The sequence below is a fragment of the Rhamphochromis sp. 'chilingali' genome (genome assembly GCF_963969265.1).
Source record: "Rhamphochromis sp. 'chilingali' genome assembly, chromosome: 2".
Lineage (NCBI taxonomy): Eukaryota > Metazoa > Chordata > Actinopteri > Cichliformes > Cichlidae > Rhamphochromis > Rhamphochromis sp. 'chilingali'.
Window position 1 is genome coordinate 4,992,967 of NC_137930.1, and position 26,115 is coordinate 5,019,081.

The window sequence follows — 26,115 nt, forward strand, 5'->3', positions numbered from 1 at the left end:
CTTATTAGTTAAACTGCTGGTTACATATTACTACAGATGTTCGTTATTGAATAAGGAGAGGTAATTTGGAAAATGATTTATTGGGATGCAGAATTCAGCTGATAAGCTGTTAGGAGGTAAAACTTTAAAGAACCATCATAGCACAATGGAGTCTAATTCCTATCCCAGCAGTGAGAGGAATAAGGACAGGACCCCCCGAGTCTAGGTGCTGATGTTGGTGATGATGATGAAGGTGGAGGCTTGAATGGGACTCCAGTGACCAGGATGAGGCAGAGATGGGGAGAGAATTAGAGTCTGAAAGGCAGAATGAGAAGAGAGCGCTCACATTAAAGCATACTGAGCAGAGGCTGATTGGCTCACAGAACACAGGCAAGAAAATGATTGGACTTGAGTAATGATGTCAGTATTGAGTTTGACAGCGTGGAAAAGAGGAAGTGATGTAAAGAACAGACTAGAAGACTAAACACACAGCAAAGCAGGCAGATGAATGATTGCAGAGCTTCTTATTGAACATACAAATTTGTTTCTTTTATGTAACAATTTGTACAGCTTCATTAATGACTCAGTGTGGCGTGCCAACCTCAATGCGGCTTCTGGCTCATCTGAAAAACAACTATGAAAAAGCCATTTTGGGTTATGTAATGTAATGGATCGCCTACATAACTGGAAATAAAATGAATAACATCTACTTGCTTCAAACACCACACAGGGGAAACTGTGTCAGATATCAGAGCAACAGCATCTTTGGCTCTTTGAGTCCAGATGGAACAGCAACAATCTTTTCCATTACAGAACTGGTCCATAGACCTCTGCTGAGGTTTATGTGAGCGTCATGTCTTTCTCTTATAAACTGTCTGATATGACCATGAATAACCAGAAGGGTGTGCTCAAGCACTAATCATTAGCACCATTGATTATCAGCTAACCTTTTAACATCCACTAGGGAACCAGACATGTGTTTAGGGTTAGTAAGGTTAGGGCTGGGTTTGCTAAATATGCATTTTCAGAAACTACAAAATGTGTTTCAAAAGTATCAAAAGTAGATCCATATATATAGGAGTATATATATATATATATACTCTTGAGGTTATTATGTATCACCCAACTCTAACCCTAACTCTGTGGGTCACTGGCTACCAGATGTTTATTTTTATTCTTGTTTTTAATCATCCAAGTGGAGAAGCTGTATTAAAAACATTATAATGCCAACATTTTTTGAGAAATGTCACATCATATAGTTTCTGAAAAATTGCCTTGACGTTAGATTAGGTGACTGCCTCGCTGGCAAGAGGCAGTCGTTCTTCTTCTTTTCTGAATGATTGAAACGGCAGTGGTGCACTACATGCCAAATAAGAGAGATATGATCATAACTGCGGTTCTTTCATCATTATTCCATTATGCAACTGTTACATACTGTTTTATTAGGCTTGCAGATCTTATAATCATGAATTATTATCTCACATTTCTGTTATATCCATGAAATGCACCAATATTTCATGATGACATTACACAATGATGCCTTCTTTAGGTTTTCATGGGCTCTCTGCCCCACTGCCGTCATGTTGCACACCCTAAGTGCAGTGATTGAATTACAGCGTAATGACTCCGTTTTCCCACAGGGATCAATAAAGTTGCACCTTGCCTTGTATGATCTAATTGCTGCGGTTGTTACCTGGCTTGTTTCTCATATACAAACACACTCGTTAAATGGGCTTTGATGCTGCCTGTTTGAACACGGTGGAGTGACATGTTTGTCTCCCCCTCCCCAACAGGTTCACGTGGGCACCTCACACCAAGAGCAGAGGGTGGTGGGATACGTCACATGTACGCATCTCCACGCCATAGAAGGTAGGGTTATATGTTCTACAACTCTCTCCTTCTGTCTTTTGTCATTTCTGTCTCTGCACATGCACACATGAGTGTATTAGTAAGGATCCCAAGATGCCTTTTTTGAAGGGTTGTTTCTTAAGCAGGATGGAAAACATGTCAGGTCCCAATGTGATTGTCTTTCTCTAGAAGACCTGCAAAGACAGTTTTGTGTGTGTGTGTGTGTGCGTGTGTGTGTGCGTGTGTGCGTGTGCGTGTGTGTGTGTGCACGCGTCTCTGTCCAGATACTTAGATAAATGAGCACATCACAACCCGAGCATGCCTCCTCCTGCTGTTCCCATGGTGACTGCCTCAAGCTGTTTAAGGCGTCACAGCCCTATTTAAAGCCCCTGGTCGATGTTACCCTCATTTTTTACCAAAGACATACCCTCCCCACCTCTTTTCGCCTGCTATTCTGGGCTTCTCCTACGCTTCTCTCAGACCTAAATATAGCAGTGGCAGGGCTGTTTCTAAAGATACATCAAACACAAAGCCTTTGGAGGTTAAGGGGGCTGGGCTGGTGGGGTAAGTCAGGGAGAACAGAGAGGAAGAAACAGGGGAGGAGTGCAGAGACCTGATTCTCTGAGAACTATATGAGAAATCTTTCCAGGCTGAGTGCTCAATTCATGATGCAGCGGGACTATCAGCATATAGATATACAGTATATACTGAACTCAGTAATGCAGTGGCTACCTCATCTCTTGGCTTTCTTCCATTTCGGTGCAGTTCAGTTCAATGTGCTCTTATTTTTGTTCCTCTTTGACTTGTTGCCAGCGTGGTGAGGATGGAGGTCCTAGGCCAAAAGCCAATGGACACGTTACCAATCTTTTACAGAGCGAACAAACACGGTTACCTCAACATGCATGTGCTTGGACTATGAGATGAAACCAGAATACCCAAAGTACTAAGTAACCCAAACCTTCTTGCTGTGAGGGACATATATATAATCACTTTATGAACTTTATGAACTAAAGTGACTACCACAAAAGGCACCAGTTTTCTATTGCTGTTGCTACTTCACTCACACCCAGAAAAAATAAGATTTAATGTTGTATAGAGCCTCATTTAGGCTGTTGTTGAAAGAAGAATTGCAGCCAGCAGCCAAACTGTTGAGACCTCAATTCACTGATTTGTTGTCTGCTCTAATATTGCTGCATCACAGCCGGTGTCACAAGCGGTCGAGATGCATATACATGTACTCAATTTTTACTTGGACATCTCTGTCCTGTTTTAGTCCTGTGTTTCCATTTAAAGGATAAAGGTAATTTGATCTCAGCATTAATATTTTTGGTAAAACACTGATTGTACTGGACAAAGAATATATCTTTGCACAGTGCACAGCAACATAGAGCATATGGATTGTGTAAAACTGATAATAATGATATCTTTTTCATTTACCCCTAACATTTATATTTTTTACCTTTAAACAAAAATATCTATTTCAACCATATTTCTGTAAAGAATCAATAAAAATGTATGAAATGAGTAGCTGGAACTGAGGTGGCTACAGAGACCTGGACCACCTGCCTAAGATAAAACCCCTTTGAGAGGCTCAAATATAGTTGTGTTGTTAGTTTCCTAACTCAGAACAAAACTAATCTCTTTGCAAATTAACAGAGATTCAATTACTCTGAACTATCCTGAGGTACAGCTCAGTTGAAGTTCCAAATTCCCCGCTGGTATTTAACATCATTACTTCCTGCTTGTAAACTTCACAAAGACCACAGTTTAAAGCTCTGACGGTGCCTGGAAACTAAGGAGGGTGGTGCATCCCGCATAAATGGCTGCATTACTCACCTGGGTGAAACATCTCTATATGCACCAGGTCTGCACTGACCCATCTTGTTATGAGAGGGATAAGTTTGGTTTGGTTTTAGACGCATGCTAAATAAGCACATTTCTTAACATTAGCCAAACTCAAACATTACTCTTTTTGAGTCGCCTGGTGGATTTTAAAAGGTTAAACTTTGTCTACACATCAAAGGATTTGTTTGTTGCATCACCTTAAACCTGATGATTGTTTGCAGGTGGACATCCACTAGTTCCTGCTAATTTCTCTGTGTATGTATTCAGAGTGAGACTGTTTACCTGATTGTTCCTTTTTTTCTGATAAAAGCATACAAATCATTATATTATTTTGATCTGAAGAAACATTTCGTTTTCATGCACATACACAGGCAAACGCTCCCCCACGTCCCCCCTCCCAGATCCATCCATCTCTAAGAGATGCAGTCACACAAAAAGAAAAGAAATAGCATTTCACATGTACTTGAGCTGAGAGTAATCAAAGCCAAAGCCACCTACTCACCCACCAATATCTTGACACCTCTTTGTTTCTCGCACTCTCCACTATTCAGCTGATATTTCTATCGCATGCTTTCACCCACCGCCTCCTTCTATTCACCTCCTCCCTCCGATCCATAACTAACGCCAATTTATCAGATGTACTGGCAGCAGCGGACAGACACAAATGCTGCCAAAGCAAAACAGCACCAGAAGTTACTTAAAGGGTTAGGCTGCCTTTTTTTAAGCAGGATTGTAATAATCGCTCCGTAGTTACAGTATTAGACAGTGGGTGACAGATGGCAAAAGCAAGACCTTCTCACAGAGCACAGATCAAGTCAGAAACAACATGAAATGAAAGAGCTGGGGTGGCGGTGGGTTACAGAGCGGCTTGCAGAGGCAGAAGAAACTGCAGGCAGGCTAAAGCAATGTAAATAGTGGAAGGCAATCACCAGAGGGGCCAGCCCCCAAATTAACTTATAGGTTTAAGATAACCTTTTACAACTTCATTAGCTTACCAATTTGTAGCTCATTCTTTGGTGTCATATTACGTTGTAATCTACACGATGCAAATGTTCACATTCAGGTTCTAACCCACAGTACTAATGCTGAATTAATCTGTGAGATTATGCTGTGATTACACCCATTTCTGTATATTTTAGTGATTTTCAGTAATAATCTGCTACTCATTTCACTGCATTATCTCAGGTGATGCATCAGTACGGTGTGAGCAGCTGGACCGGTTGCTTCAGTGGGGGGCTGAGTTTCGCCAGTCATCATCCATACCACTGGAAGGAGAGAAGGTGCTGGAAGACCTGGTGGCCTTCGACGTCATCCTGGGAGACCTCAACTTTGACAACTGCTCTTCAGGTATGTCTAAATTGATAGTGCCAGGATCAACACAGGGGTAGTTGGGATGTTCTCCACCCACCTCAAAATTTCATTGCATGCTGAACTGGAGAAAAGCTGTACAGTGGGGTTGAATTTTGGATATGCACTGATGTAGATCTGGAAATAGGTCATTTCTCAAAATGTCAACGTGTTCTCTAACTTGCTGTTAACATCGAGTCTCCCATTTAGCACTTGGAAAATTCTGAAAATCATTCACTTTGTGTTTTAAAATGCATTTGATCTTATGATTCAGTTATAAACAATCTGAGGTTCGACTAATTACCCAAAACTGCAGCTTTGGTTCTTTGCTTTGTAATAATAGTGTGTAAAGAACAAAGCTGCAATTTTTAATTCCAAAAGAAAACCATTGTTTAACTGACTAATGTACTAACACGATAGGCTCCTGCTGTCAAATAGACAATGAACATTTTAATAAGTTGATTGTTCTTATTAGTCATATTGTTAAATTCTTCTTTGAAAGCTTTCCATAATGAGGCATTGAATGTGACCACGATGCTTGTTATAATTAATCAAAACAGCCTTGAAACAGTGAACCTCTATGACAGTGTGTCAGTAAAGCTCATGGCTCAGCTCACAGATCTTTGTACTTCACACTGCAATTGTACATGCAAAACTAAAATGTGAATTAAGCTCTGAATGCTTCTAAGTAAGACTGAATAGCAGCTCAGTACTGTACCTGAAGGCCTCCTGTATACCCACAGCTTTAACCAGAGCTCTGCACTGGTGTTATTTATATAACCACCATCAACAGCACCAACATAAAAGACAGAAAGAAGCATTGCTGTCTCTTTATCCCTTAAATCCCAGTGCGAAAAAGTGTTTGTGTTGTAAAGCAGACTTAGCAATAAAAAGCAACGCAGTGGATTAAAAAGACGGATAGAGTGGGAGAAAAGGTATGAAAAATAAAAGATTTTTAGTAGCTAATTAATAACTATATAAGACTAACTATTCACCACATTTAATTTTTGCATTAAATTAGATAAATGCAAGACGACAATAATAAAAAGCATTCATACAAAAGAGCTATCTCACAAACACAAGCATGATGTAACTTGCCATTGCCAGTGTGTGAATGTGTGTGTGAATGACTGAATTAGTGAATGTAGTGTAAAGCGCTTTGGGGTCTTTAGGGACTGAGTAAAAGCGCTATACAAATGCAGGCCATTTACCATTTACCATGATAATTAAACCAGCTGCAGTTGGTATCAGAAATAGAAAGCACTAAAGGTCAAGTCCTTGGCAACGGTGGGGAGGAAGAACTCCCTTTTTAACTGAAAGAGTCCACACAAGCAGGCTCAGGGAGGGGAAAAGGTCTGTAAAGAGAATGAAGAGGGAAAAAGAAAAGTGTAGAGCTGTGGAGGTTAAAAGGGGACTTAAGTGAAATGAAATGAATGAATGAATAAATAATAATGAAACTGATTTATTTTATTATACTTAACTCGTGTTTTGCCCTGCACAGCATGCTAGCAGCTTAGCAACTATGACCTCCTAAAGAAGAATCAGTAATGTGTGACTTTTCTGCCGTGTTTGGAGTAAAACTGACTTTCCTGACTGTGTGTATAACCTTCCACTGTGTATGTGTGCACACTTGTATTTTTCCAGAGGACAAGCTGGAGCAGCAGCACGCACTTTTTACTCAATACAAGGACCCATGTCGCCTGGGGCCAGGGGAGGACAAACCATGGGCTCTGGGTAACAACACACAACCCAACACATGCCCACGCACATCTTCCTCTACGGTCGCTCCATACGCACTGTAGTAATATGTACACCACCGGCTTCGGTTACAGTCTGACTGTAAAATGCAGGTGTTGCTGCGTGCACCGAGGATCCATGCGGTGCCTGCAGAGTGCAGCAGGCATTAATCTGGCTCAGGCTGGCTAAGTCAGAATGCACCCAGTACAGCAGGCTGATACATGGGCATTAGTGACGCAGAAGACTGGAGGGTTTTGGTCTGGATATGGAGCGTTTTTTTAGGCCAGCGGTATTTCAGGGACAGTGTGGGCAGGACCGAGTGAAAGGGCTTGTTTAGAGAAGGGCTTATTTATTTGGACAGGCATATTTTCCATTGCAAGCCGGGGAAACAGATTGGCACTGCCTGTTTCGCTGTTATCAGACATAGGGAGGTTGGAGGGGAAAGAAAAAACTGATCAATGAATCAGTGAAAGAAAGGGAAGGAAGATTATCCCATTTCATAAAGCTTATCCAAAGAAGATTAGACCTGAATGGATACAATAGTGAGCCAAAAATCACAGCTAGAGAGCTGAAGCTGCCAGATATTGTCAGATGTTGTACTGACAGAGTGTGCAGTAATTTCCTGACTCTTCTGGTGGCAAATGGCAGGATTTCATACTTCTTTTAAATCTTGTGGAAAAGAAGGAAAAGCGTGAGACCAACTTGGCATAAAAAGCCATGGCAATATGTTCACATGACTGAAGTTTCAGCAAAAAAAGAAAAATCTCCCCCACTCATAAATGTCACATCTCTTTTCATGATGCGTTTTAGTTCATGTTAGAGGGCAGATTAAACAACCGCCAAAGCCAGCAAGTACACTCACTGTGGTCTTCGATGTATTTTTGGAGCTGTGGCCAGAGCTGGTGTGAAAGAATATTTATTTTGTTCCCTTCACAGCTTATTGGTGGTTTCAGGATTTATGAGACCAGAAAACTGAGGTCATGTTAACCACTCAAAACAGGGAAGCTGGTGCATATCTGTACTTTCCCAAGCAAGCTGAAGCAACACGTTCTCACTCCCAACCCAACACGTGCTCCTGCTCAGGAACTCCTTCCTTTTATATTTTAACACATTAGTGTGTTTTTCCCTTTCAGGGGTGCCATTTACTGTTGATTTCCAAGAGGAGGAGTAACAAAATCCTACATTTGACAGGTGTCTGGAAACTAATTTAAGGTTAGGGTTAAGGTTTGTTGGTGTTTTAGCCACATGCATGGAATTTGGCCCTGTAGTATTTAGAAGCATTTCCATTTGGATGTGCCAAATGGTCAAAAATACCATGAAATCTAAGTCTATCTGGGTCACCAGGTGGGGGTGAGCCTAACGCAAAAGACAAAAGCAGATTCATTTAACTCATGTTTTTGACCTTACCATTGGTGTTGCCATACGGTTAGCTTAAATGCAGACTTTCATTATGTCAAACACCCAGTAGAAAGGCAGGAAAGGTCTCCTTTCCTTGTTTCCTTAACCTTAATCTTACTACGCAGTGAAAGTCTTAAGATTTAGAGTTGTTCAGTTATCAGTTCTGCTTGCCTCTAATGTCACAACTCACTAATACACTGATTTGTTTTGAACTTTCAGCGACTTTTTAATGCCTCAGGCAAACAATCTCATGCTGTTTTGTTAAAATCTGCTATGAGCTATATTAAAGTAACCAAAGTGAAGCGAAGGCTGTAATCTAACTCTGTTTGCATTGGCTATGTGCTCAGTTTGATGTTGACTGTATTGCCAAACCACTGTATAGTATAGTCTCATGAATTTATTTGACTTGAATGATGATAATAAAAGCAAGAGTTAAAGCGGATCATCTCTGTAGCAGGAAAAGAAAATGTGAGTTGACAGAAGGGTTAGCAAGATTATGTTTCATTTTACTGTTGAGACTGCCTGCACCCTCCCGTTTTTAACTCCAGCCTTGGCAGTGAAATTATTTTTTAGTCAATGTTTATACAGCCCGGAGTAGCCTTAGTACATACGATGTGTTTTCTTGTCTATCTCAAGGATCCACATCAACAGCCTCGTTGTGTAAGTGTTGTCAGATATACATATATAGTACCACAGTCCTCTCTTTCTGACTTCTCCTTCATGTCTTTCCTTCAGCTGTCTGAGTTAAGTTGATTAGCAAAAGATGTGGAAGTTTTGTTTGACTTGGCCAGGTTTGGTTGCATTAGCTTTGGCATTTCTTATGGGGAGTTGGAGCTCCTGGACAAATTCTGCACCAGTACAGGGCGAACAACCCGACTCCACACAGTGGCCGTGCTCAGCATCCTTGGTTACCATGGTGTCCCATGGTACTGATGACATCAGCAGCACTTTTTTTCTTGAAGTCTCTCTGTGGTTATTTCTAGAGATGGACCAATCCGATATTACGTATCGGTATCGGTCCAATACTGACCTAAATTACTGGATCGGATATCGGAGAAAAATAAAAAATGTAATCCGATCCATTAAATATCACGAAAGCACCTCACAAAACTTGCAACACGCCGTAACTCACCTCAGAACGTTAGCACGTCGGAGCAGTATGCATCACGTGATAGAGCGGCTGTGGCATGCGGACCTGTCGGTGGTCTGGATAGCATTTGGAGCTTCGCTAGCAACCCGGCATTTCATCTCCGACAAAGTTATCCCGAGAGAAGTAAAGCAAGTGTGTAAGTCCATCTCTGAATGTTTGTAAAGCATTCCTGCGTTAAGCGACTGCCTCCTCTTGCTGCTACTTCAATCATGAAACAGCTTAATGATCGGCTGATCGGCTTTTCTGTCGCGAGTCCGTCTCTCTTGTTTGTTTTTGGCCCACTTTGCACCAGAAAGAGGAAACCAGCGGCTGAACAACAGCAGCACGTTTAAGCTTGATCAGCTGTTGTTAGAATTTATTTAATATTACTTTCTACTCGAGGATCTTTTTCTACAGCTGACGCTGGTAACTGTGCAGGGGTGGATCTAGCAAAGTTTAGCCAGGGGGGCCGATAGGGCATGAACATTGAAAAGGGGGCACAAAGACATAGTTTTAAAATGTCTAGCTTTTAATAAATAATTATCCAAATCTTACACCCAAAGTTTTAATTTGATGTAAAATGAATAGAAGTCCATTACTGTATATAGTAACTATTAAGTCTAATATATATACCCTAGTAAGCTATAGTACTTTTTCCTTTGGGAAGGTACCATCTGTGCAGTCTGCAATTTTGTTGAAGAAAGATGTTGAATCTATTTAATATTTCTTGAAAAATAATTGATTTCTGTGCATTTTTTTTCACACTGCATCAAATTAAGGTTGATTACGTCGATTAAGCATCATGAGGTGGAGTGTGAGGGGTGGTTCCCTATTTTTTATTTTTTTATTTTTGTTGTTGCTGGGAGTTGGAACCCTATTAGTTAGGTTGCTTAATATTTACGCTAAGTACTCTTTAAAATACCAGAATAGGGAGGATGGTGTAGGTTTGAGTTTATTAGATTGATCAGTATTGCTGAACTATGAAATATTTTTTTTTTGCATACAGGTATAACAGAATAGCTTTAGTGTAGTTGTTGTTTTAAACTTGAGTATGAACTTCTACAAAATGCAGCAAGATATTTAAAAAAACAGTTTTGTTGATTAAAACACACTATATCGGATTCATATCGGTATCGGCAGATATCCAAATTTATGATATCGGTATCGGACATAAAAAAGTGGTATCGTACCATCTCTAGTTATTTCTGACCTTGAGGGACTCCCACCGACTCTGTCGAGCTGCTAACAGCGTACCCAGTGGGCGACACCTACTGGTTCTGACCAAGTGAGAATGGGTTGGCTAAAAACGGCAGCAGTGTAGCGGAGTATGCCCACCGGACACCCCGCCATCTTTATTTTCACTGATCTAAAACCTGCTCTTAGAATTGTGAAAAACACTGTCCGCGCATCAGACGCCTACTCTTCATAAGAGCTCCCAACACTCATGAATTGACTGGAGTAACTTCAGAGTGCTGCGCTCGTCATGCGGAGCATTTTAAACGCATTATCCAGCCCACGGCCTTGAGTCCTCATTCTCAAAAGCATCTCTGAGTGCTTCTCTCTCTCTTGCTGTTTTATTCCACTGGTTTATGACAGTAGATTGTAGTCTGAGGATTATAAAGGCGGAGAGGGTTTCTGACCCTTTAGAATAGCTATACTGGAAGCTAGATGTTATTTGACATAGTGAGGGGGAGGACTGTGCAGTGTAAACTACATCAATAAAGCGTGAGCAGAAATGGTTTCTGCAGTATGTCACTGCAAATGAAATACACAGAGTGGAGATGAATCATTGGTGCAGTTGTATATGAATATTTTTCACGAGCCAGATTTTAATCAGATACTGGTGTTTTGCTGTTTTCATCTTTATTTAAGCTAATTGAAATAATTCGATTCATGCTCACAAGTTTCAGTCTACAAAGGCAAAACAATGAAAAACAGAGATTTACCAAACAGCAAGAAGTCTGGTTGTTTATTTTCAGCTGCGCCAATGTCCTCCCAGTGCCCAGAGACACGCCTGTCAGGTGGATGAACGTCAATTCATTGGTCACAGGTAGATAAACCTTTAAGAGGTCAGTAAGACTAGAAAAGCACAAGAGAAGCACAAGCAGAAGTACATTAATCCACTAACAAATCATGAGCGATGAGCCTCACCTGAATTTTATGCCATTAAAGTGTTTTGAAAATTGTTCAGTCATTGTAATCGGTACACATCCCTAACTATATATAATATATATACTAATATATATACTATACTAGTATATATACTATATATACTATAATATATTTTGTTCTTGGGTTAGGGTCATCACCAATGGTTTTAATGACTTGGTGAACAAAAATAAATGTATATAAAATCTATTAATGGACACTCCTGTAGCTCGTACATTTTTGGTCCTGTGTATTAAAGTACAAAATTGTCATTAAAAGTTTAAGACTGGGACAAACCACAGTGCCCTCCACCAAAGATATGATTATAAAGGGAGACTATTCTTCTTCTAAAGCTACAATAGGATATTATTTTATGAACATGAAATTGGCGCCAGCTGATGATGTATACAGAAGTGATAACTTTTGTTCAGTGAATGGTAAATGGACTGGTTCTTAGATAGCACATTTCCTCTTTACTTAAACACTCAAAGCACTTTCTTCAGCTTTATTCACACCCAGTCATACCAGTACTTTTTTCTAAACCTGGATCTTTTCTATCTAGAAGAGCAACTTGGGGTTCAGTATCTTGTCCAAGGATATTTAGGCACGCAGACTGTAGCAGTCAGGGGTCAAACCACCAAATTGCCTATCAGGTACCTTCTGAGCTGGTTCCCATTATCTGATAACATTTGAAATTGGTAAATTAGATGAACAAAGGCTGCAGCTCAGGAGCAAGAGCAGACTGTCTAGTCGTTTTAAGATTGGTGCTTTAACTCATCCATCAGAGTATGAGTGTGTGGTTGTTAGGTTAAACCTGCTTAGTCATAGAAAAATGTAGTAAGAAAGCACTTTGAGTTCTCAGAGTAGAAAAAAGTATTTAAGTACCACTCCAAACGCTGAGAGATAGACAACTTTTTCTAGTCTAATGATTTGAGACAAACATCTAAATTCATTGTGTCATTTTAACCTTCCATTAAGAGCTTTTGTTGCCCTCCAACTTGGACTCTGCAAACCCTGCAGAGTCATATGAGCATTGTGCACTTTATAAAAGCATCATGCACACTGATAATCTCCTGCTGACACATTTCATGAAAGAGACGCTTCATGAATTCAGAGAAGGAAAAAAAAGCTCAGCCAGCAAGTAAAAGGTAATCCTATTTTTCCTCTTTTTTTCTTCTAAACCTGACCTCCATCAGTGTATGTACCTGTGGGTCATGCTAACTTGTATCACTCCATACCTGCATACCTTCAGTATCAGGGTAGAAAGTGCAAGTTCTGCACTGCCTTCCAAAAAAATATTTTTGCATAAATCATTTTTCATTCTCGCCTAAAGTAAACATGGAAATGAACCACCTGAACCTTTTCTCACTCCCTGCTTACATAATGATGCTTAATCAGGACATGTAGGTGTTCTATTACAATGCACTGGGCACTCTTTTACTGACAGTTTTCACCAGGTTAGTCTGATAGGATTTAACACCTGACCTGGACCATAAGCACAAGCAGAAGCACTCTGCTGGTGTGTTAACTGTAGTGAAGGACTTTATCATGGAAACCAAGAATAGTGGAGATATTAAATGTTTGCCTTTTAAAATGTTTTAATCTTGTGGAAGTTTGTATTTTATTTTTCCCTAAATCTAAGTATCTAAGTAGCCTCCGTGTCTAAGCCACATTATTTAATGCCTCAAACTAACCAAAAAGACAGAAAGGCCTCGCAGTCAAAAATAAGCAGCATTCAATCTCTTGGCGGTCATATGAGGACTTTTGTTCTAAGTGGTGTGTGTGTGTGTGTGTGTGTGTGTGTGTGTGTGTGTGTGTGTGTGTGTGTGTGTGTGTGTGTGTGTGTGTGTGTGTGTGTGTGTGTGTGTGTGTGTGTGTGTGTGTGTAAAAATCAAACATGAAAATGTTTGTAATTCTGGCTGTGAGAATTACCTTTTTTTTCTATTAGGCACCTCCATCAAGGGACGCTTACACAGCATTTTCATCCACACGAGCTATATTCTTTAATATTATATTATATATTATATATTATATATTATATTATATAATATTTATATTCTTTATTCTATATTCTTTAAAAACTCTGCAGCTAAACTGGACGACTGGACAGACTGCTCAGCTGTCCCATAGTCAAATTGTAAACAGTTACAAGAGAAGTCATTTTCTGCATCCTATTTGCTAATGTAAACACATCAGTGTGAATGAATGGATGTGCTAAGTAGTCCATTATAAAAATATGTGATGATGCTAGCTAAAAGACTGAGCCATGGACTGATACTACAAGGCTGAGGGAGAACGAGGGGGAGGGAAGGAGAGAAATGCAGGCTGAATTTACTTGTGCACGTCTCCACTTTAATGCATTGTAATGTGTCTTTAAACAGGTACTCTGCTGGATCCCAGTGGCCTTTATGATGAAGATGTCAGTTCACCGGAAAGTTTACAAAAGTGAGTCTCATCCCCTGAAAAATCAAATTACCTCTCCTTTTATTCGCATGACGATCATAAATCACAGCGGTCTAACTTCTGCTCCCAAATCTTACGAGTGTACCCATAATATATGTGTACCAAAACATATCTGAGATTTAAAGCTCTGAAATTACCATTGACCCAGTGCTCATGTTTGCAATTTGCTGTAATTACTATAATTTCTTTGGAAATTTTCAATGAAGCATCGTCATGACATCACCAGGCAGGCCACGAAGTCAAGATAAGCCCTAATCTCAGCAAATTTAGATGATGGGAGTGCAAACCCACACTTGACCGTTGCTCAGCTGATACACTGCAAACCATCTCCACCCCAACTGCTCGTTATCATTCAGTGTCTGACATATTTATCTTCAGTGCCTGCTCTGGAGTCTTGTTAATACTCTCTTCACTTTCCACGTATGCACACAGAAGTCTATAGAGGTTGGAGAACAGAGCCAATATCCCAAAATATAAATGACTGTAGACTGAAATAATAATCTTTTTGGTTATAGTGGTCCTGACAGAATTCCAATTAACTATATGCATTTGGATACAACACAGCATCTAAACTTCAGTATGTTGTGTGTTGTTTTCAGACTTATGGAGAACGAAGAGGGAAGGAAGGAGTACCTGGTGTTTCCTCCCAGTAAGAGCCAGTGTCCCGCCAGCAGTCAGAAGGGAAGGAAAATCCCGCTGAAGGGCAACGGACGCCGTATTGACTACATCCTTTACAGCGACGAGGGCCTCCAACAGGACTGGAAACTGGTACGGTTTTGTTGTCTTGCTGGATGACGCTCTCAAGACTCAGTCTCATATTTTTATTGTCAATTTGAGACTTTTTTAGACCTTAGAAAACTGGCAACACCTCATAATCACCTGTCCTTTTATTTGTGTTTGAACTAATTAGCTTGCAATATGCTTAGTAATTTACAAAGCCTCAAAGTATTTCTTTATTTTTAATCTTAAAGATATATGCTGTTTACTCAGTCAGCCTCAGAAAAACAACAGTTCATAGAATTAAGTCCAATATTATACTAAGAAGTGTATTCCCATGATGAGTGTAAACTTTTGACCGGACATCTAAGTGCTTTTAAGAGGTCCTCTAATTCGCTCCATTGACCATAATCAGTTTAAATTTTATATTGAAAGCATTATTTAAATGAGGTCGTGCTAGCGGTCAAGTCATAATTGAAACGTTATTAAAAACATGCCATTTTTATTGTATTCTGAAGGGATTACTTCAACCACAAATTCACAGTAATAACAACATATTACAAGCAGATAAATATATGATTTTAATTTTCTGCCTTTCATTTGTTTTATGAGTCTTTATGGAAGTCCAGACTTCCATAACTGCAGACTAGAGACGGCAAATCATTGTTCAGCGATGGTGTCAACGCAAAGTGTTGTCAATTAGTGAGTTTCTGAAATGTGAACTTTTGCGCTCACAACTGCCCATTTATTTATGTCATATGGATAAGACTACAAGAAATTCCTTTGAATCACGTGTGTACAAGCGCTTTCAGACAGTTCGGGCTCACAGACGTAAACCCCGCAGCTAACACTGACATGAAGTGACGTCATCCTTTCCTATATTCAAAATCCAACAGCTCATTTGGGTGCTCTACCATTCAGCACTGCTTTGAGCTAACTGATGTTAGCTATCTAAGCAGTGCTAACCTACTGTAGCCAATACTTTGTTTTAAGCTAATCAGCTACATGCTAATGTTAACCAGCTACCCAAAACCTTTCACGCTGCTGTCTAGGGCAGCGGTCCCCAACCCCAGGCCATGGACTGGTACCGCTCCGTGAGTTGTTTGGTACCGGGCTGCCAGAGTTGAGGCTTGAGTTTGACATTTATGGTTTTCAGGGTTTTTATAATTAACTCGGTTTCCCTGGGCCTTTTCCCGTGTTGTAGTTGTGTCTTATTTTGAAAGAAATATTTACGCATTACCATAGCGACCAGAGAGCATTAAGGGACAGAGAGGACGATGTTACTCTCAGTGTTGTTGGCGCATTTCAGGAGGACGCTGCTAATAAAGTTACACAATTATACAGTGAATTCGCGTTTATTATCATATTTACAAAACACCACAGTTTCTGTCTTGGTCGTATCATTTTAGTTTGTTGTATTGATCAGCAACACCTTAAATGCTGGTCCGTGAAAATATTGTCTGACATTAAATTGGTCTGTGGCGCAGAAAAGGTTTGGGAACGCTGCGCTAGGGAAACCAATTCCATTCATTCTACGATTTTCTTAAGCGCTTATCCAAGGTGGAGTCACAGGAGGTGGGGGTGTATCGCAGCAGTCATGAGACAAGAGGTGGGGTCTCCTGGAGAGGTCGCCAGTGGAAGTCCTTTCTGATTGTGTTCTTTAGCTTGCAAACATGTTAGCTTTCTGCACACACACACACACACACACACACAGGCCAGTCTTTCACTTTTACTCAATTTACCAATACAGAACTACAAAGGTGTTCCCAGATTTCAGTGTCGTCACATTGAGCGTTACATGGAAAAGAAATAAAGGGAAAAGAAATGGTACCCTTCACAGATCACCATTTGAACATGCAGATATCGTAGGGACTGTGTACCCCTGGTGCTTTTTGTATCCTCAAAGTATTGTATTTCTAATATAATTTTACAACTTCCATAATCTTGAGCAACACTTTTTCCCTGCAGGAATCAATAAAGTTTTGATTATACAAGGAGCTGAGAATAACAATGTGACGTCTTACACGGTACACAGACTCAGTACACAGTGCACGTTTTTCACAGCAGACATTCAGATTTATCACAGCACGAGAAGGACGTGTGATTAATAACACTAAGAGCAACCCTTCCATTAAGTGGACAAAAGCGAAACCTTCCTTAGGTAATGCAGCGTTCATTCAGTTTCACTGGCATGTCAAAAGGGTTTATTATGAAAAAAGGCAGCACGTGTTTTAAATCGGTGTTCCTACTGTGTTGGATGTGTGAACGCATCTCTAAATATTACATGCTTAAAACACCAACACAAAAGAGTTTGCTAACAGGGGGCACAGAATTGTGGCATTTTCTTGTCAGCGGGGAGGTGATATGTTTAATTCTCCTCTGATTAATTTCCTAGCAACAAAGCTAAAAACCTAATTTTCCAGAGCCGTGTGAAGCAGGCTGAAATTATGTCACACCACGGGAGAATGTTTGACTAAAATCTGGAGAGGTGAACAATGAAACACAGCAAAAACAACAACAAAAAAGTAGGGAAGAAAAGGAATGAGGGCAGGACTGTCTGTGTGAGGGACTGGAGAGGATTGGAAAACCAAATCATACTATTTACACCTCTCTCCTTTCTTCCCATCTCTCTGTCTGACTCTTTCTATTGGCTCTCTGAAGGCAGCCGCCTGACGCCACCTTCTGTCAAAGTACAGTTACTGTAGCATCATTTCCCTTAAGTGGAGCTGATCAAGCATGTCGCTAACCTCCCGTCACTTGAAGGGTCTCATTTATTTACATGTTTACCTTAATCTTGTGTTGTTTCTCTTTATCTCTTCATGTTACTTTAAGTTATTTTTTGAAGAACATACTTGGATAAAAATGTTTCCGCTCTTAGGTTTAAATTGTCCTGCAATAATTATTTAGTGGAGACACAACTAGCAGAAGGAGATTAGTGGATTACCTTAATGAAGACAATTAAGTTTTAAATGAGTCGATATATCAAAGTATGACCCAATTTACATATTAAATATTGCTTATAACTAGTTTCAGTGAATGGATTTTGTATAGAGGGAGGGTTTATTTGTGGAGATGTTGATATATATTTTTAACCACTTCTTAAATCAGGAAACATAGTCAGCAGCCAAGAAAAATACTTTTTTCCCCTTTCATGTGTTGTTATTAATAAAATCTTCCAGAAATCAGCTTCTCCATTGTATATGAGTAATGTGCCTTTAGAGCATGATCAAAAGGTCATTTTGAAGAAGTAGCCTTCAGAGGAATGTGTTGCAAAAGTCCAAGCATTTTTATTTAATTGGGGAAAATACTAGAAGTAATATTAGGAATATGGACCACCTCAAAATTCTCTCTGTTTATCTCTTACACCAAAAAAAGAAAAAAGAATTTGATATATTTTGTAAAATGTTTTGGGTTTTTTGCCATAAAAATGTAAACTAACATACAAATCCATACTAAAAGAATGTTTCATTTTGAAATGTAAGTTTCCTGTCAATTAGATTGTTCGAAGTACTATTAAAAAAAATTCATAAATTGTCACATCTCTCTTAAAACGGCACTATTGATAAAACATATCAACATTATTAAATGAACTCTCATTGATTGTCATGACAAAGGTTTTAGTAGTACTTGCAGCTACGTTAGCAGTCGTTGTCTGTGGAAAGTACCTTCTATTGACATTACAGTCCACATACTTTTGGTCAGGGTTGTTTATCATGGTTTTGGACAAGTCCCCAGAGTTCCAGTGACATTTAGTGACAGCATGAGGCAGGAAGGCCCTTCCTGCTCCAACATGACAATGTCACCATTCATAAAGCTGATTTTTTTTTTTCAGGAGAGGGAGCACCTCATATTCAAAAAGCACCAAGCAGCTATGATGAATCTAGATGGCCTCTTTCTGTAAAATGTATACATAAAAATGTGGGCTATTTTGGACTCTCAGTTATTGAGATTATGGTTAATGAATAAACCGCTTCAGAGGGGAGCAAATGTTCCGATAGCAAATTGAAAAGCAGCAGCAGAGAGCTGCCTCATTAGCTTGTGTTAAAGTAATTTCTCTTTTAACATCTAACTAAAGATTTCAGCATTTCAGTGATTACACTAATGCTTGCTTTATACTGGAGGATGTTGGTTTTGGTAATATTGTAGGCTGCCCGAAGATGTCATGTGCAGTGGTGCTTCCTCTTATCTAAAACAAGGCTGTAAGACACTGATTCCCAACACTCCTAACTATCACTCCTAAACTGAAAAGTTTTTAACAGAAAACCAGCAATGCCAAAATTAATGCACGTGACTTTATTTGAAACGTCTTTTACTTTCTGAAAACAAAAACCAAACCCGCCCTAACGTTGAAAGTTGCTGCAGAATTAACTGCGAGCTTTGTGACGCCTTCGTGATCTGACGATGCTCTCTTCTACTCTTCATCCTGCAGGAAATCGAGGAGTTCAGCTTCGTCACCCAGCTGGCCGGCCTCACCGACCACCTGTCTGTGGCCATGCGCTTGGCTGTTTCCACTGGGGAAGAGGAGCCTTAGACTCATCACCTGAGCTTTTTATTTAAATACTGCCATGGAGAAGAGCAGACAGCCAGGATGAGAAGAAGATGTTATAGATAAGGAGGTGCTCAAGGAAAGATTGATGGGGCAGCAAATAGATGGATGAATGAACGAAGGAGGATTAATGAAGGTAGAGAAGAGGACCACCTGAGGGGAGAGAGACTCTGAGAGACTCTGAGCAGGAGAGATAAGCAGGGGAATTCAGTTTAGGAAACCAGAAAGATTTTCATCTTCCTGGGTAAATCACCCACTCAGTCACACACATTAAATACAGCACCACCCACAAGAGATCGACTTCTCGACTGTTGAGTATCGCCTGGCCTCTCCTCCAACGCTCCCTCTGGAACTGAGTCCAAAGGGTTTTATTTTCAGTGAATGGTTTCATGTAGCCAATACACACACTCCTTTTATCAGATCTGTTTTAGTCGTAGTGTTAGTATGATTTCTTTTTTTAATTATAATTATTGTTATTATTATTCTACCTTCAGGGACAGAAGGGACAAACACATTATTGGAGAGAAGCGTACAGCTACAGACTGGCCTTTACACTGACCGTCTGTGTCTTTGTGTCGTGTTCCTTGCTGAAAGGCTCTTGGTCAGTTATTCACCTTACTGCTCTCACAGTCAGTCCCAGGAACCTCAACAAGTGTCTTTTCTTTTCTAAAAAAAAAAAAACAAGTCTTTCTAAAAGGATGAAATCAATGTACAATTTCTATTGTGGCCGCACCAATTTTTATAAGGAGTTGAAATGCCTGTTTAATATTATATGGTATGTTTCTATAAAGAGGTATTGTTTAAAGGGACATGAAACTGGAGACAAAACGTTGTCGGTTGAATGCGATGCGACGCTACAGCATGTTTCCTCAGCCATATTTGGTGAAACCATTGGTGAAGCTTTGCTGATGCATGATGGGAAATGGTGTTAGTTTACAACATTCATATAAAGGCTTGACACATACTTATACGTGTCTGAATGCCTCAAGGGGCATTTTGGCTCTCAAACACATACCTGCGTGTCTGTGTGGCATTTGTGCATGCTAATGCTAATAACACACATACAGAGGATTTAGCTAATGCAGGCACACAGCTACACACATGACATAAGGAGGGCTTTCAGTGGATGTAACAAAAAACCCCTGGCAGCCAAATTGGACCTCTTCACGAGTCCGACACGAAACATGGCGATCTTTTTGAGAGACTAGATATTGTCAACTTGTTAGCAAACAAACCGTAGTAGCTGGTTGGCAAACCATCACTTTATTGTGAGCACATCTGTTTGGTTCACTTGGTAAATTCCAGCATGAAGCCCAGTTATTAGCACAGCAAGTTGTCCAGTGGATTATTACGTTGACAGCCATATTGCGACGCAACTGCAAAACCTCATTGTTCTGTAACATTTTAAACACCTACAGGCTGTGCAATATGCCACGTAAACTCAATATAAAGTTCAAAACAGTCCCAAAGATTAGCACAGACCGACCAAGAAGACACAGAATTCAGATTTTATTGCATCAAACGCTTCTTTTTTCACTTTTTTCACAAATACCTTTAAATAACAGAAACTATCCTGGTTTTTTTTTTAACAATGTATCCAATATTTTCAAAAAGCAGGACATGTTCTGGTTTGTTGTTGTTGTTTGTTTGTTTTTATTGCGGCACAAATTCCTGGGAATGATTTGCCAGTAAATGTTCTATAATTACCTGGATTTCATTTTTCTTTTTAAATGGAGAAGTGTCGAAGTGAAAAAACAAAACGTAACTGAAGGTGTGTTCAGACTGAAAGCACATGTGAGACTCTTTCTCTTTAATGAAAAAACAAAAAATCCCAAGTATTTTAGCTGTTTGTGCAAATTCAGTCAAATTCCCACCAACTGCTTTGCCTTCAGCCTAAATGCACCTTCAGATTTCTGCTGTACTGTGTTACAATGTGGAGAAACTGGCTGGACAATTTTGAAATACTAAATCATTATAAAGCCATTACACCGACTCTCTGTGTGTAACAGAGCCAAACAGACCATGGTATCAAACAGGAGCTGGAACTTTGAGAAGTGTTTAGAGACATGTGCTTACTCAAACTGTCCTTAAATACCCCCAGACATGCAGCTGTGGTGCTGTGAACTCAGAGTGCTGTGGGCGAGTGACCTTGTTACCTTGAACTTTAAGAAACGAGGAAGCAGTTTTTAAACTATCAGTATTCTTAAGTGAGATGCTGCCAAATTAAACAGTTCTGCTTGGAAAAACTACAACTGTCATTCATACAGCAAATACCTTGAATATAAAACAGGCAAACATTAGCCATCACAAGCTAATGGTCATATCAAGCCAAGTCAAGTTTGCATCCAAATGCTAGATTCGTATTTTCTCCACAGTACCTGTTGTTTAGCACCACACATGCTAACCTGTAAACAGTAAATGCAGTAAACTCCAGATTACTCTTCTACCATTCTGTTTAATCCAGGAACTACACCCATACTGCCATCGGTCAATATGGGCCGTAACACCTCTCTCTCTGAATAAAACATGCTTTACGGTGATAGTTAAGTTTGCAGATACTGTCTATATACCATGATCTGCAGGGTAAACAATGTTTACAACAGTTTTGTGACCTTTCTACCTGTCTCATAATCACTTCAGGGGAAACGTTTCACTTCAAGCATCACTTTCAGCATCAGTGCAAATATGAATATGTTGGGGCAACTTCATGTGGTATTTTCCCCCCAGTTAAAGTGCTAGCTGGCATTTCTCTGAATAAAAACTGTGCTGAATGATAACCCAGGGTGGCCAGTGCACTATAGTATGTTTACAGGCATGGTATCAGCAGTCTACATCCTGCTGTTGTGAGTGTGTGTGCATGTGTGCGTGTGTGTGCACAGGACTTGTCAGTCATCCTGTTATGTATGTTCAGCTTACAGTTTTGCATACAGTATGAGTCCATCTGTCATGTGACTCTCTATATTACTCATGGTATTATTATGACTGACACGTTCTTGTTTTTACCAAGTCTGTGCTTCACCATGTTCCTTTTTTATTTGATTTTTCTGAGACAAAGTCAGGTGAATTTGAGAATAATCACTGCTTTGCTTAGGGTAACATCACACACCCAAGAGCACTTGGTAAATAGTCATGTAAATACACTATATGAGTAAAGGAAAGGTGCCACGGTGAGCATCTGCTATGAGGTATAATAAATCAAAGGTTTGGAGAAGTACTGTGTTAGCCAATGTAAACATTTATTTATAAACCTTTATTTTTCAACTGTTGTATTTATTGCATCAAATCTGAATACTGCCGAACAGTTCATTTGTAAGAATGGACAGACAAACAGTGTGACACGTCTTATTTTAAAGCTGGACTGTGAAGGTTTTTGATTTTATATTTGGATTTCATTTTGTTTTGCTAATTCTTCTGTGTTATTTTTAATATTTCCGATTTAAAGTTCAAAGGAGAGTGTTGGTTTGTGTGGGTGTTGAGGGTTTATACCAAGCCTTAGGTTTGCAGTTGGGTGACTTTTCAGTCAGTCATGCGTAAACTTAGCAGTTGGAGGCAAATATGAACTCATCCTGTTGTGTATTCCTGTGAACTCTTTCTAAGCAGTGTGTTAGGCTGGTGAAGAGAAAAATGCTCAAGTGTAGTTCCATTTAAGTGGCATTAAATTCAATTTCTGGGCCACTTTAATGCTCTTAAACTGGTCTGCTGTTTGGTGCTGGGCAGGCACACTGACTACAGATGCAACCGCTGACTGTATATAAAGATGGACAAATAGCACATGTCCACTTTATCTTCCAAAACTGATGGAAGATATATGCTGGTGACAATATCTCTGTTGTAGTGATTAGAAGTAGATCCTAGTATGAGTGGTTCTTCTAACATCACACAAAATTATTATTACAAGTCAATAAATTCCTCTCCCCCAACTCCACGTCCTACTTCCAGATCAAATTTCCTGAACATTAAAAACACATTTTCAAATTTAACTGGAAGATAAAACCCATGATCTCGAAACTCCAAAAATGTGGAAATTAGCAGACATCAAATAAATAAATGAGTAGTAATAATTACAATAGGGAATTGAAACAACCAAAGATCAAGTCCTTTATAAACCAAATTGAACAAGTATAGTACTTTCTAAAGTCACTTCATGCGCCTATTTTCATTTGATATTAGAACAGCCTGTAAAAACAATGTTAATGTCTCCCAGAGTTAAGTGTTAATATGAAACAGTGATGTGCAGAAAATAAACCGACAGATATTCTAAACTAAGGATGAATATGGTTTGACTTTGATAGGAGATTAAAACTGAGACCATTTACTTTTCATTAGCTCTGGATGAAAAGGATAAATGGTACGGTGTTCTGAGACGGACATATAGGTAAAAAATAAAATTCAGAATCAATTCAAAGTCTTAAAATTTTAATGCATCAACTTGTCTCAAGTAAAGGTTTTGGTTTATTCACCAAAAGACTATTTACATGTTTGTAGAGGAGAAAAATTATTATTGCAAATTTGGAATTTTAGTCCTGATAAATATTGTATTTGTGCAATATTCAGTGCTCGGAGGTCTTAAAACCTCGATGCTTTCGCTGTGCTGTCAGACTATATTAATTATCTAGTTTATAAAAACCAAACACTTTGAATTTTTAAAAAGTATTTGCTTTAGCCCTCTGAAGTCTAAGTCATTATCAGCTCTAAACCCTAAACCTAAGGAGGAAAGCAAAAAGGACACCACTGTTGTTGACGTACACATTGGTGAGTTGAGTCCTTTTGATGATTGTAACCATTTTAACAAATAATTGGGCTGTAGCTTTTTAATTCCTGATTAATTCTGATTAATATGTACTGACCATGTCAGCACTATATTAAGGAAAACACTCTGCCATTAATGATGCCACCACCTCCCAGCTGACTGCGAATGTTGCTACTCACAACCTAAAAACAGTGCAATCTAGACTATGAACATTTATAGAGCTGAAATTATTTCTCTTGAATAATTATAATTATGCAGTCTAGCACCTTTTGTTGTAAATAGGAGAACAACATATTGTTTCAAATCTGCCTCACTGCACTGCTGCTCCTGACAATCAAACAACTGGAATTGTTTGGTCAAAGGCTCGTTAGGAGCTTCAACCACAGCCACACAAACCTTAACTGTAATGACACCCAGGGCCACTTCCATCACTTCAGCCCTTTAAAAACAAACATTAGGACAAAATTAGATTCTCACAACGGTCAGCTGATTGGCTTGTAAGTGACAGGAATGTAGACACCTAGATAACGTAGTGCTCCCGACACTTTAGCCTCCATTATCCTGCTGCAGGGAGATGACCAAAGTTATCATTATAAAGACTAAAGATGAAGATGTGCACCGTACTTTGGTGAACACATGAAAAATAATTTACTCCTTCCTGCATCTTTTGGTGTCTGTATTCTTAGGGGAGCTAACCAGCAGGCCAGTTGATGTCTGTATGTCTGATATAATTTTGCTACATTTCTGATCACAAATCACTGCCTGCCTTGTGTCCATGTCGAGTTCAGGACAGAGTTATTCAGCAGTTAGTTGGGGATTTGAGCTCTAACCTTTTGTAGCTGCATGTAGTGTAATATTGCTTTAGGCGTGTAGACTTCATAGGAGTGATGCTTCACTTTTGCAATCCTTTTCTCATTTGTTTTTTTTTTCTATCATGTGTCTCCATGTTTTTTATTGATTCTTGTCTTTTGGGGGGGAGGGGCTTATCGATGGGTTTGTCTGGCTGGGTCTCTGTAACTTGGCTCGGGGGATCAACTGCTTTTCTCTTTCTAAGCTTCTTCAACAAAACTGCTTATTTTCCTCTGCTTTTCTAAAGAAAAAAATCAAAGGAACTTTCCCCTCTACACGTGTCTTTGTGTCATTATTCACTTGAGGTCATTCAATGAACTGCAATTGTAATGTTCGTGAAAATAACTAGTGGATATAACAACCAAAAGTGCCATGACAAGCTTGTGGCAAGCGGTAACGCTAACTACCCTCAAAGTTTTTGTAAGTGAAAAGCTGCTATTGGTTGTTTGTGCTTCAGCTCATTTCCTCTTTTTCCAGTGTATCACAGTACGACTGCTTAGCACTGAGGTTAAGTCTGATAGAGACTGCCCTCTGGCTCTTAAAGGACAAAGTTTAAAGAAGTGAAAGAAGCCTTTAAAGAGTCCTTCTGCTTTTGATGAACAGGGGAAGAAGTCTAACACTTAAAATTTACATACAATGCTCTGTCAAGTGTAGAAAAAAACCCGCTAAAAAGTCAGATTAGTCATACAACAGAAAAGCACTGGACTGTAAACATGTCAAAGAGCAGCTCATCTTCCTATTAATTCTGATTCATGCTTTCTGAGATTTTCTAGCCTCCATGTGAATCCTTCTATCAATCTTTTAAGCATCGCACTGGTCACTGTTTTTATACTGATGATTAGATGAAAAATGTGAACGAACAAAGAAGTTTTTCATAGTAGCAAACAGATTATCATCCACCTCTGCAGGGCCTTTTATTGCTGAGTTCTACAGAGCTATTTTTAAAAAACATTATTTCACCTCTTTTTTTGATACACTTTACACTTGCTGCTCTGCAAAAAAAAAAAAAAAAAAAAAAGCAACTTAGCGGTGGTTTACTAGGTGGTTTTTGTGCCAGAATTTCACAGTAGCTGGTTGGAAGCATGACTCCAGTGAGTGCTAATGTGGCATTTTAACATAACCCCATACAGTGTGTTAATTTGTCACTGGTGTTTACTGCCTCCATATGACCTTTCATCATTCCCATTGTTTTGCAGTAGCAGTTAGCCACTTCTTTTAAGAATTCTCTGGGTTCACCAAAAAGCAGAAGTTAAAAAAATATTCACTAACCGCTGAACTTTTTATAGTCAGAAGCACTGAGATAAGTGTGCTTTCTAAATGCTTTGACATTTTTCTTTTTTTGATATGTTAACATGTCAT

General features: G+C 39.4%; 1 protein-coding gene across 1 annotated transcript in view; it reads left to right on the plus strand.

Annotated features, from left to right (window-relative positions):
- The window catches only part of smpd3 (sphingomyelin phosphodiesterase 3), a 100,439-nt gene extending 75,444 nt beyond the window's left edge, over positions 1 to 24,995 (plus strand). Inside the window, exons 5-10 of the mRNA XM_080876712.1 lie at positions 1,773 to 1,848; positions 4,858 to 5,019; positions 6,664 to 6,753; positions 13,813 to 13,876; positions 14,494 to 14,662; positions 19,041 to 24,995. Coding sequence (XP_080732838.1) covers positions 1,773 to 1,848; positions 4,858 to 5,019; positions 6,664 to 6,753; positions 13,813 to 13,876; positions 14,494 to 14,662; positions 19,041 to 19,142 — 663 coding nt within the window. The 3' untranslated portion in view covers positions 19,143 to 24,995. The remainder of the gene's footprint in view (positions 1 to 1,772; positions 1,849 to 4,857; positions 5,020 to 6,663; positions 6,754 to 13,812; positions 13,877 to 14,493; positions 14,663 to 19,040) is intronic.
- Positions 24,996 to 26,115: the final 1,120 nt, after the last annotated feature.